General features: G+C 41.7%; 1 protein-coding gene across 1 annotated transcript in view; it reads left to right on the top strand.

Annotated features, from left to right (window-relative positions):
- Golgb1 (golgin B1) overlaps positions 1–13,567 on the top strand; it is a 65,637-nt gene that overhangs the window by 29,574 nt on the left and 22,496 nt on the right. The window contains exons 9-13 of the mRNA XM_037209774.1: positions 249–614; positions 998–1,034; positions 2,516–2,631; positions 7,000–7,114; positions 9,735–9,808. Coding sequence (XP_037065669.1) covers positions 249–614; positions 998–1,034; positions 2,516–2,631; positions 7,000–7,114; positions 9,735–9,808 — 708 coding nt within the window. The remainder of the gene's footprint in view (positions 1–248; positions 615–997; positions 1,035–2,515; positions 2,632–6,999; positions 7,115–9,734; positions 9,809–13,567) is intronic.

The raw sequence follows: 13,567 nt of genomic DNA, 5'->3' as shown, positions 1-13,567 counted from the left end.
GAATGAGACAAAGTGCCTCCTTCCCTCATGAAACGTGTTTTCTAGTGGGAGAGGCAAAAACGAAAGAAATAACTGATACAAGATAAATATGAGTACAAATGGTCCAAAATGTCTAGAAACCAGCATGGAGGGTGGAGCCGTAGGTTCAGTGCTACTTGCTTGGTCCTAGGAGTACATCAGTGTGCTCCCTGAATGGAAGGATATAGTTGTGGATCATGGTGGTTTATGTTTTTGTTTTTGTTTCTTAGAATCTTTCCCAGCAGTTACAGCAGCTGGAAGCTGAAAATAGTACTTTAAAGAACACCATGGAAACAGAGAGACAGGAGTCCAAGATTCTGATGGAAAAGGTCGAACTTGAAGTAGCAGAGAGAAAATTATGCTTCCATAACCTGCAGGAAGAGATGCATCACCTTCAGGGACAGTTGGAGCAAGCTGGCCAAGCCCAGGCTGACCTGGAGACTCAGTATAGTGCTCTCGAACAAAAGCATAAAGCAGAAATGGAAGAGAAGAATGCTTATATCTCAAGTCTTCAGAAGACTGAGCAAGAGCTGCAGTCGGCCTGTGCTGCCCTGAAGGAGGAAAACTCGATTCTGCTCCGAGAGAAGGATGAACAGGCCACCGAGTCAGCCCAGCCATCCAGCAGCTGCAGTCTGCCTGTGATGCCCTGAAGGAGGAAAACTCGATTCTGCTCCAAGAGAGGAGTGAACAGGCCACCGAATCATCCCGGGCCATCCAGCAGCTGCAGTCTGCCTGTGATGCCCTGAAGGAGGAAAACTCAATTCTGCTCCGAGAGAAGGATGAACAGGCCACCAAGTCATCCCAGGCCATCCAGCAGCTGCAGTCTGCCTGTGATGCCCTGAAGGAGGAAAACTCGATTCTGCTCCGAGAGAAGGATGAACAGGCCACCGAATCATCCCGGGCCATCCAGCAGCTGCAGTCTGCCTGTGATGCCCTGAAGGAGGAAAACTCAGGTCTGCTCCGAGAGAAGGATGAACAGGCTGCCGAGTCAGCCCATGCCATCCAGCAGCTGGAAGGTCAGTGTTTGGCGGCTTTGGAAGCCACACCTCTAGCCCCTGAGAGGACTGTACTTCCTACTTTCAGGGCTCTGATAGTGGATTCAAAAGAGACCTCTTCTGGCCAGGCCTGCTCTTCTTGCCTTTCAAGTCATAGTTGTCTTAACATTGTTGTCACAGCACAAAAGCCTGGTGCACTCTGTCCAGGTGCTGAGTAGTCACGTGTGAACAGTCACTTGACTGACCGGAAGAGTGTGGTGATGGACATGAGCAGGAACGGAAGTTGTTTCTGGAAATGTCAGGCCAGGTGTAGGTACACAGACTAAACTGCAAGAAGTCATCTGTAAGTCTAAAGGTAGATCTTCTTGCTTTTACTATAGGTGAAAATTTCCTTTTGAAGAGAACACTTGTCCTCTAAACAGGTTTTAAGAAAAATATTTAAATGTTTTATTAAAATTGAAAATGACTCTAAAAGTTTGACATTTTAGAAGTTTATAAAAAAAAAGTACAACTCTCTGAACACTGATACTCCATGTCACCAGTCTTCAAAATCCTGACAGATGGGAGTGTGCATGGTCCTGATAAGAATTTAGGAAGAAATAACGTGCAAACAAGTACCAAAAAATTGGTTGTCTACCAGAAAGTCTAGAGGGCATCCTGAGGGAAAGAGGAGCTGAGTACATTGTCCCCTTCCCAAACCAGTACATGTTCAAAACCCTGCTGGGGACTCTTGACGGGCTCATGATACTTAAGTGGTATGTGAAGAATGTAAATATGAACCACTAAAGCCATTTTTCTTTCTTTAGTTTTTTTTTGAGATAGGGTTTCTCTCTGTAGTCCTGCCTGTCTTGAAACTTGCTCTGTAGACCAGAGATGCCTGGAACACACAGAGATTCGCCTGCTTCTGCCTACAGAGTGCTGGGATTAAAGGCGTGCGCCACCAATGCCTGGCTCCACTAAAGCCATTTTTAAGGGGGGAAAGGAAAAAGGAATCTTTGAAATGTCTAAGCCTTTCTTTACTAACGTTTATCAGGTGTGCATGTTAATGGCATTTGATGTGAGAATTCCATACATGCAAACAGTGTGTGTTCTCAAGCTTCCTCTCACATCCCTCACCTGTCCAAGTCCCCAGGCATCACTGTCTTTTCTACTCTAGTTCCCATAGAGGAGAGGAGATGTGTGGTTGTCTGGCTTCTGCACCTAACATGACGTTTCCCGGTCCCATCCATTTTGATGCAAACAGCAGGGTTTCAGTTTTCTTTGTGACTCTGTAACATTCCATGTGCTTATTTTTTCCTTTGAAGGAAGTAGTTTACTGAGATGCTCTTCGGTCCAAACTGTTAGAAACTGTAATTGGCATCATAATCTCCATTAAGATAACTGAGCTGGTAAAGTCTGTGTGGTAGATCCTTAGAGGGTAGTACTAAGTTCCGGGCTAGAAGCAGATCTCACCTCTGTGTGTTTTGTTTCCTCACATTGCATGTTTGTTTTCTTTCCCTTAGATCAACTCCAGCAAAAATCTAAAGAAATTAGCCAATTTGTAAATAAACCAAACTTGCAAAAACATGAAACAGCATCTCAGACTTCTTTACCAGATGCTTATAATGAGGGCATACAGGTAATTAAATGTGATTTTCTGTATGATGTATTTATGTTTGCTGTATTGAAGGGCTCTAATGAGTATTACAGAGAAAGTGTAAATGTGCATTTTCGACCTAATGTAATGCTTTTGGAGGAGGAGTCCACTTGAATCCTGAAAGGCATTAAAGCCGCTTTCCCGCTAGGGATAATAAGGAGAGATGCTAACACACATCTCAGGAGTTTTCTGATGCCAGTGCCTTGAGTCTGTATTGTGGGTGGGCCATTATTCCTGTTTTGTGTTCATTTGCCCAGTGTGGGATCAGATCTGTTCAGGTTTAGTGTACACAAGTCAGTCTAAACAAACTTACAAGTCTACTAGAGGAATCGTAATATAAGTATATTAACAGTAAACAAGTTTGTTTGCCGACTGGCTGGCTGGCCAGTATATTCCCTTTTCCTCCTCCAGTTGTCTCTGTAGAAAACTAGATTATAATCACCCCAGCACTTAATGAACGTAAGTATCAGAACAAGGGGGTCTGATGATCTTAGTTGACCAGGCTGGCCAAGCTGCAGTGGGTGTGTTCATCACCTCTGTCGTGAGATGATGCCCTTTCAAATGGACAGAGCTGTTAGGACAAGGTCCTTGGACAGTATTGTGAACCATAAATAACATTTGCATTTACAAAGATGTTTTCCAGCTATTCAAGTAGATGGGAACAGTTTTATACTGAATGTTCATGTCCCCTCCTATAGATTGTATCATATATTGTATGTATTTGCTTTAATAGCTATCCTTTTGTCCATCTCTGTCCACCAATTCATCTTAATGTTTTATGTATTTCACAGTAGGCTATTGACCTCAGGACTTTTCTTCCCCGCCAAATATTGCAGCATGTGTATTATTGACTAGATTTCAGTATTTGTTGGTAGTTGAGGTATACTAGTTGAGTGATTCTTTTTTTTCTCTGGAGGTAAAATTTATAAACCATTAAATGCATAAATCATAAGTATATCATGAGTACATTTTGTCAGATGCATTCAGCTATGGTACCCAAACTCTTAATAAAAAGGTATAACATTGTCATCACCCTACACAGTATCTTCTCTTGCATGAACTGCCATTCCATTTCCACCATAATTTTGCATGGTTTACTTATAAATATATTCGTGCAATATGTGCCCTTTTTCCCTTGTTTTGTGATTTATATCTATTATTGCATTTATTCTTTTAAATTGCCATTGTAGAAAAAAGCAGAGATAAAATAAATAAATGGTCGTAGTCATGTTCTAGTGAAATTTTATTAATAAAAGCAAGTGAAAGCCCCCACAATTGCCTAACCCTTAGTTACTTGTTTCCATCTGATACCATTCTGTGTAAAGGACTGCTTTTAACTTTCCTATGAGTATGGATGGGGGTGTGTTGTGTGTGTGTTCACAGACATAGACATTTGGTGATGGGTTCTTACAACTCCTGTGCAGCTACAGATAGTTATCTCAACTTGGATCTTTGACTTATCGGAAGAGTTTGAGTCAGTGCTTGTTCGTTCTGCACTGTTGAAGCAAGATACTTCACTGAGCATCGCACTGAAGCCCTGGGCAGAATTCGGGTCCACACATCTGCCATTGGGATTGGCCATACAGCGCAACATGCTATTCTCTAATCTTGTCAAGTAGATAGTTTGGGTAGTTGAGATCTCCGGAGACAGTTGCATCATACTTATGTGCTCCTCTGCAGTCCGCTGACGCCTAGGGAGACCCTCTGCAGATCTAGTGATGTTCTGTTCTGTCATTTCCCCCCCTTTGACTCTTAGCTCTGTCCCCTTGACTCAGGGCCAGCCAGGCTCTGCCTATGTTAACCACTTTGGGGCACATGGCCTGTAAACTCATTTAGGATATTAAGTTTATAGAAAACAGAGAGAGAGAGAGAGAGAGAGAGAGAGAGAGAGAGAGAGAGAGAGAGAGAGAGAGAGAGAGAGAGAAGAGGAGAGGAGAGAGAGGAGAGAAGAGAGAGGAGGAAGGAGAGATATTCTTAACATTGCAGTCTTCTTAGGGCTAAAACTGGGTCACTTAAAATACAGAAACCTTGTAATGAGGTACTTTCACCCTGTTCTTTATGCTGTGTTTGCTGTCTGTTTATGTTAAAGTTTTAAATCTTAGCACACATTGTTAACATGTATGCATTGAACAGTTAGTTACATGTATTTAAAACACACTAAGGAGAAGATGTTGACTTATTATTTACCCACATACTAACCGTGTGCCATGTTCTTTCCTCTCTGAGGCTCTGTTTTCCATCTGATACCATGGTTTTCTAAAATAACCACCATATTCTTGTTGTAGTCAAGTCTACTAGAGAAAATTCTCTTGGTATTATCCAATATTTGCATTGTGTTCTGTTCTTGAATAGGTTTATAATTCTGTATTGACCTTTTGTTATTCAAGACATTAAAAATATTTTTGTCTCCTGTCTTACATCTCCTCCAGCATTTCTTCAGTAATTATTCAAATGATTGTTCCTATAGACAAGTATCTTTTTTCCACTGAGCTTTACGAAGACCTTTCTCTTTCTTTTTGTGATGTAGTCAGTTGTAGTATCTTTGCAAGTTTCTTGATGTTGTTCAGGGGCCCTCCCCCATTTTTACATAAAGCTTGTGAATGAGAAGAGTTTGGGCATTTCTTAAAATAATTTTTCTGTGTCTTTTGTCCTTCCTCTCCTCTGATGCGCCAATTAAAGTATATTTTAATGTTGTCCTACATGTCCTTGAGGTTATGGTCATTTTCTTCAATAATTAGACTCATTAGTTTCTGTTGATCTGTCTTCAAGTTCATTGTGCATTTCTTCTTTTGCCTGTATTCTTCTATAAAGCCTGTCCATTGGATTTTTCATTTCATGTTTCTGATTTTCTATTCCAGATTTTCAATTTTTTTCCTTTTATAAAGTTGTTTATCTGCACCAAAAGTTCCTGCTTTTTCCTTCATTGTTAACATAGTATGTCTTATCATAGTTTTAATATCTTCCTTAAAATCCTAGCTTGCAGCCAGACATGGTAGTTTATGCTTGTAAGGCCAGAATTCAGGAGGTAGAAACAGGACATCTCAAGTTCAGGGCTGTCTTGCTAAGCTATATTGTGAGGCTCTGACTCAAAAAAACAAAGGGTAGGAATGTAGCTCAGTGGCAGAGCACTTGCCGAGTCTGCAGAAGGCCCTGGGTCTGATCGCTGTCACTTCATTAATTAATGAGTTCTTGCTTGCTAATCCAACCTTTGTAGCATTTTGTGATTGGTCTCTGTTGGTTATATTTTCCCTAGAGAATGAATCACCGTTTCATTTTTTTGCCATAAGTCCCAGATGCTGTACATGCTTTGTCTGGGAGGTTCTGTTCTGTTGTTTCTAGAATTCTGAAGCATTCGGATTGCTTTTTATCACCCAGTAGCATGGACCCACACTGTAAACTTTGGCCTGTGGTAGAGAGCCCCTGGACTTGGTTGGTTAGTTTTGTCTTAGTTAAGTGGTTTTGAGTTGGCCCGTTAGTTACCTCACTCATCGTTCTGGAGTTTAGGCTGAGTTTGTAGAGAATTAACGCCCCTTAACTAATGTTCTTCCTGTTTGCTTACCTCACACTGCAGCTGTCCTCCTCCTCAGGTCTCTCTTATTTTTCCAGATAGAATACCTCTGGCTAGTTTATTGGAGTTTCATTTGCTTTATGTATTACAAACTAGAAACCTGCCTCTAGATTAAAAATCCCAAACCCTAAACAGCCCCTGCGGTTTCTTTAATCACCAGTAAAGGTTTGTGATCAAGCATGCTTAACATGGACATTTCTGTGGAATTGCATGGAAAATTGTATAAAATAAGTCCCTTGAAGGGTGAAAAAATGTGTAAAAAGACAAAAAACTAAAGACTTAGTAACATAGGTACTTGCCTGTCTGTCATTAAGAGAGTCAAACATTCTGGATACCTAAGTTAAACAGAAGAACTTTTTATCGTAATGGGAAAAACCCAACAACACAGCAAGCACAGTTCTTCCTCCCCTTGGGAAATCTCATTTGTGTTCATTTTCCTCCGGACCTTGCTGCTTGCTGGCTTTAATCTACGGTGTTGCTTGTGAACTTTTAAAACATTCTTTCACACACAGTTGACTTGGGATTTCTATCTTTGTAATCCAGGCTTCAATGCTGGATTCAAAACCCAATGAACTGGAAGCTCATGGGATACATTTTATTTCTTTTTCTATCTTCAGAATTAAGAAATTCTCCAAAGATTCACCAGGCAGAAGGGTGTTTCTAAAGCAGCCTCATGGCTGGAGAACTTCCAGATGATATGAGTGCTAGAGGCCCTCTGGGCATCAGTGAGAGAGCTCTCACTGGGTGGGTAATCATTAATTTGTTGTCTTTCTATAATCTAGACAGTCACGGAGGAGAAGATTGCCTCTTTGCAGAAGAGAGTGGTAGAGCTAGAGAATGAGAAGGGAGCCTTGCTCCATGGTTCTGTGGAGCTGGAGGAGCTGAAAGCCAAGAATGGTATGTATCAATAAAAACCATGATTCTGCCTTCTTACCCCAGAAGTGTCTGTGCTCTTAGCACTACATCCATGTAGCTCTTCTGACTGTACTCTAAGGATCTCGGGGAGCAGAGCTGGCGGTTGTCAATATAGAAGTAATAGTGTGTACTAAGTGGCTGGGCACAGTCCTGGTGCTTATCTCAGGGTTACATTTTATGATGTCTACTGTAAAATGCTGCAGCATAGTTTATATTCATTTGGGAATGGCAACAATATCTTCTAGGAAGCATGACCCATATTGGACTTTACTAAGATGTTGAATTTTCTAAAAGGCAAAATGAGGGAGGGAATGAGGTAAGAGAAATCAGTAAGTTAAAAGTGGACTCCCTGTTGGCTTTTGCTCAAGTTCATGTCCTGCTTAGACTCTTCCTTCCAGTCTGGCTGTTGAGCCCTCAGCCAGGGCACTGTCTTTGGGAATTCAGTCTTCATCCTGGGCTAAGTGCCTTGGGCTCCCATGACATCCTTTATACCTTCACTAATGTATTAGGATGCTCTGTTTATGTATTTATCTTCTTATTGTAAGCCTTCTGAAGACATGGTATGGGATTTTTTTTAAGGGCAGAGGACTGTTTTGTTGCTTTACCTAAACTTAGTAACACTTGGCAAATTAACAGCTGCTGAATAAAATGCTGGATTAAGCTGAGTGTATTTAGCATTTCATTCTACTGGTCTTTGTGAACAGTCAGTGAGAATGTAAGACCTACTCTATCCTGTGCTTCCTAAGAACCTTCTCAATTCAGTAGCATCAGCATGTGATGATAATGCGTTCCAGCTCTCATTCACCTACAGCAGTGGTCCCCAACCTTCCTAATGCTGTGACCCTTTAATACAGTTCCTCATGTTGTGGTGATCCCAGCCATAAAATGATTTGTGTTGCAACTTCATAGCTGTGCTTTGCTACTGTTATGAATCATAATATAACTATCTGTGTTTTCCAGTGGTCTTAGGAAACCCCTGTGAAGTGGTCCTTCTACCCCCTACAAAGGGGTTGTGACTCACATGTTGAGAACCTCTACTCTAGAGAGTCTGACTGCTGTGGTGTATCATTTGGGAGTGAGTGGACACCAAGTAACCTTTATAAAACTAGATCAGATGTTTCTGTGTAACGATTTATAGTTTTCCATTTAGCTCCTACCTGGAAATTGTGCATAATGCATAAATAATTATTAAAAATATTCCCATCATTGCCAATAAAGCCACAATTCAACTTACTGTTTCACCCACTTAAAGTACTTTTTTGATACTTTATCCTTAATCCTTATTTTACCATGTCAGAAGTAGTCCCTATTCTGTTCACATGCTTTGTAGGTTGTGTTAATTCCATTTTCTGTCCTCAGGGGCCATTGGCCTTAGAGTGTTCTTTACTGGCTTTTGTGTCTGCCATCATACATTACCTTTGTATTGGCCTCATGTTCTTTTCATCTCACTTTTTGCACTGCCTTTTCTACAGCTACTACCCCTTTCTCTGGGATTTGAAATGTCTGACCATATTATATGTACTGTCTTGCATTCATTTGTTTCACAAATATTCTCCCTTTCTTATGAGCCAGGCACTATTCTACTTGCTGAGGATACAGCTATGAACATGTTAGAATGAAGGACAGGCCATCAACCTGTATAAAAAAGAACATTTTAGAGTAATAGCTATTAGGGTAAAAATGAAATAGGGTACTGCAAGTATATCTCAGCTAAGAGAAAGGCAGTGTTAGAGAGGTCAGGACAGGTCTGTCGGGAACTTGACATTTGAATGACTAAAGGCAGGGTAGTCATGCAAAGAACATTTAGTCAGGGAAAAGAATGGAAGAAATGTTATGTGTGAAAGAATTGATGTGTTGGCAGAACAGAAAGAAGCGCTGAGTTTTTGTAGTAGAGTTAAAAAAGTGGTACTACAAGAGGTCGGAGGATAAGTAGGAGCCAAAACATGAGAGAGAGCCCCAAAAGGTCATGTGAAGGCTTTGAGAGGGTGGATAAAAACCATACTTTCTTTCTGTAGTGTATTTAGTGTATCAGAAAGAAGGTAAGCTTCTCAGAGGTCAGTGTGAAATAGCTTTCTCTTCCAGGGCATTGCTACCCTATGTTAGAGTTAAGACCTGGATTCTGATCCCAGCTGTCCATACAGCTGTGTAACCCCTTCATATCATGTCACCTGTTTCCTCATTTGGTTGTTGAGATTGCATAGCTCATGTTTTTAAGTCTGAAAGTCTGTTAAAGAACACTGAGAACATTGTAAGTGCAGTTGTGCAAAAATCCACAATCCAAACAGTAAGAGTGTGGGTAAAATAAGACAGTAGACTTCCAGACTATATCATAGAAGGAACAGTTCCACTTCACATGCCTTTGTGTCTATGGCCTTTCAAAGCTTTCACTGTTTAGAGTCTTTCTCTCATGGTCATTATCACACTGAGTTCTATTATGTCTGATATCTCACATTCTTTTGGTGCTTTCAGCCTCAAACTACTTTACTTATTTCTTTCCTCTTCATTATTTTGTGCATCTCAAGTATCCTTGGTCCAACTACATCACTGTTTTTTTCAAATACTCCACATACATTGTCTAAAGATACTACTTTTTGACTTACAGAAAAATTGTCTTCTCGAATTACTTTTCTGGAGGCTCAGAATAGAGCAGGGGAGGCTGACGGTGCAGTCTGTGAGGTAAGTGATCACTGGTACAGTCACAATGGGACGAGATTAGGAGGGGGTAACACTAACCATTGTGAGTACTGACAGAAAATATTACCCTTGGAGTGAAATAACATTTAAGAGATTCATAATGATTAGACTTTTTCATTTATTCATTTCCAAATATTTGGAATTCTTTGTCCTAAACAACACAAGTATAGGAGTACTTGTGTATGAGTTACTTTTCTGTTGCTGGAATTCAACACCACGACCAAGACAAATGAAGGTACATAGAGTTTATTTGGGCTTACAGTTCCAGAAGGTAAGAGTTCATCGTGGTGCATGGCAAGCAAGCAGCAGGAGTCGGAAGGAATGTGATCAAATCCTTCGCCATAAACTTGAAGCAAAGAGAGAGCCCTAGAAAATGGCTTCAGTCTTCTCCCTCTCAAAGCCCGCCTCCAGTGACATACTTCCTCCAACAAGGCCACACCTCCTAGACCTTTCCAGATAGCCTGCCAGCTGGGGCTGCGTTAAAATACGGGAGCCTGGGAAGGACAGTCTCAGTCAAACCACCACAGCTTGTTTCCCTCCTCTAGCTTCCCCCATATCCCCGTAGCATGTCCCTCTTCCAGTTTTATGTCCTTTATAAGTCAATTAATAAAACTGATATGTGCACTGGTGTGGGGCCACCCATTGTAGCCCAGGAAGCCTGCCAGTGGGAACGCCCTCAGAAAAGAGCGAGTCTCCCTCCCTGAGCAGCCATCGAGTGCTAATAGCTCCTTAGTAAGGGGTGAGGCCTGGAGAGCTCCTGCCCCATGTACGCTGGAATTGTCTCTGGCTTGCTCTTGTGCAGGTGCCCACAGCTGCTCTGAGTTCATGGGTGTGATAGTCTTATCATGTCTGGAGGACAGCATTACATAGCACACACACCCTTCCCTGTGGTCCAGCTCTTACATTCTTCCCACCTCTTCTGTGACATTCTCTGGGCCTTAGCAGGGAATAGAGGGTGGCATGATAAAGATGTCCTGTTTAGAGTCTCTTCTGGCTCTTTGACCAACTGAAATTTATTATAAGAGTGGCATCATTGCTTAATATCATTCGATGGATGTGTCATTGTTAGCTGTCTTATATACAATTTGCCATGCTCTCAACTGGTAATCATAAATGGTCTTTGGGAGTGATGTAGCTTCTTAACAGAAGTGCTGCTCATTATGTTAGTCTGTGTCTCCAGGGACAGGGAATGAACACCGTATGTAGACCCGAAGAGGCATAGTTTTAGGAATTGGAAAATGAAGAATCTTCCAGTTGGGCTAGAGGCCATCTGACAGAGAAATATTAAAACTTGAGTCCAGATCATCTGCTAGTAGATAATTTACTCTTCCGGGTGGGACAGATTTTCTTGTTCCTGCCAAGGCCTCAAGTGATGGTAAAGGTTCGCCTGAATTAGGAAGGATAATCTGCCTTATTCCGAATGTCCTGATTTATGGCCAGGAGACAGCTCTGTTGGTAAAGTGCTGAGTTTGAGCCCTAGAAGCTCTGAAGACCTGACCATGCTGGCTCGGGCTTGTCATCTCAGCACTGGAGAAACAGAGATAGACACATCCCTGGGGCTGGACGGCCAGCCGTGCTAGCCTGCCTGGGCAGCTCCAAGCCTTCCTCAGAAGACAAGGTGGATTGCTTCTGAGGAACAACACTGAACACTGACATCTGGCTTCTACATGCAGGTGCACATATGGGGTGGCACATGCACACACATGCACATAAATACATACACATGTCTCCTGCTTTAAATGTTGATATCAACCAAAATACCTTCATAGGAACACCTCGAATAACGTTTGCCCAAACATCTGGGAACCATGATCCAGCCAAGTCACCACATAAAATTAACCATCTAGCTTACATCCAACACCTTTTCATGGAGCCATTGAGGCCTTATTCACAAAGCTGTCAAAGGAGACTTCATTTAGAAAACTGTAATATTATATAGTTAAAAATTGTAAGACTCTGACTAAAAATGGATCTTGTTTGTCCAAGGGAATCCTTAAAAGTATTCTCTTAAATGTCTACCAATGATTTCTAGTGGAAACAAGCTATAACATAGCTTTAAAAAACAACAACACAAATAGGAAAGATGGCCATCTAGTGAGAAAATGAGAAACAAAAGAAGCAGAAAATACACAGCAAACAATGGTAAGGAAAGGGGATTGTAAACCACAGAAACTGCATAGAAAAGCCTGCGGGTACTGTCCCTTGAGCTCACAGAGACGAACTAGAAAAGAATGAGAGAAGACGTAAGTTCAATGAAAGAAGGAGAAAGGAGAGCAGGAATGGCCAGACAGAGCCAAGCTCTCTCTCGGGGGCTCTGCCTTCTGGTGGGCTGACTTGACTCTATGTCACAAAGTGAACTGAACTCTGTAGATACTGTAGGGAGTGAGGAAAGAGAATGGAAGGTACTTATGAAAGAGGAAAGAAAAGCACTCTGGGTAATAGAACGAAAAGCAGTAGGTTACATTAAACCCTGTGGTGGGGATGACTTGACCGTATCAGACTCGCCAAGCCGTAGGGATGGAAACATGAAATGTGACATGAAGAGGTTCTAGAGGAGTTTGCCCTGTGACTAATACTGAGTCTAGTTTAGAGCTCTCTGAATTGTGGTCTCCATAATGCAGAGAGCAAAGAATTATAAATTATTAAGAAAGTACTTATGAAAATGAGGCGGTTATAGACAGGTACTACCATGCCTGACATTTCCATGGGTGCTGGGGATCTAAACTGAAGCCTTCATGCTTGCTCAGCAAGAACTTTTTCCAGTGAGCCACGCCCACATTCCCCACGCCCCTTTGTGTGTGCATCTGTATGTGTGTGTGTGTGCACACGTGCATGCACGCATGTGCCTGTGCTTGTGTATGTGAGGACCAGATGTCAGTGTCCCGTTTCTTCCTTGGTTTCTCTCCATTGTATTTTTGAGGCAGGGTTTCTTACTGAACCTAAACTAATCAAATGCATCATGGGACTCACTAGTTTCCTTTCCCAAGCAAACGTCTTTAGAGATGACATGAATCAAGCAGCCTAACACAGTCATCTATAAAAATTTGTCTCATATTTGCCACACGGCTCCATCATGTCATGCTCAGGTGTCAGCAGAGCTCATTTTAGGCGTTTTGACTCTGATAACTCATCTGCATCTACTTGTTTGGTAGTCTACTTATCAGTGTTCATGCTTATTTTATTTAACTTTCTTATTGCAGTAAATTGCTTAGGAAACGAAATCTTGTAACTTACTCCTTGGTGTGGGATGGGGTATTTAATTAATTTCCTGCTTTTTAAAAAGCAATTCTTAGAAGAAAGTAACTAAGCCAGGCAGTGGTGGCGCACGCCTTTAATCCCAGCACTCGGGAGGCAGAGGCAGGCAGATCTCTGTGAGTTCGAGGCCAGCCTGGTCTCGAAATGAATTCCAGGAAAGGCGCAAAGCTACACAGAGAAACCCTGTTTCGAAAAAAACAAAAAAAAGAAGAAGAAGAGGAGGAGGAAGAGGAGGAGGAGGAAGAGGAAGAAGAAAAAGAAGAAGAAGAAGAGAAGAAGAAAGAAGAAAAGAAAAGAAGGAGAAAGTAACTAGATGTTTTAACCTACAAGAAGACTTTTTTTTTTCCCCCGGTATGGGAAATATCTAGAAAATGGATTCCAAGTTTCCTTGGACCCTTTGACTAGAAAGAGACCTTGAAGTGGAGCTGACTGAATCCTACACGTTCAGTTTGGGAGATGCAGAGTTTTACAAATTTTAGTAGTTTT

This window comes from Peromyscus leucopus, chromosome 12, assembly GCF_004664715.2.
Source record: "Peromyscus leucopus breed LL Stock chromosome 12, UCI_PerLeu_2.1, whole genome shotgun sequence".
Classification (NCBI taxonomy): Eukaryota; Metazoa; Chordata; class Mammalia; order Rodentia; family Cricetidae; genus Peromyscus; species Peromyscus leucopus.
The sequence above is the reverse complement of the archived record's forward strand: the minus strand, read 5'-3'. Positions and strand labels throughout refer to the sequence as shown.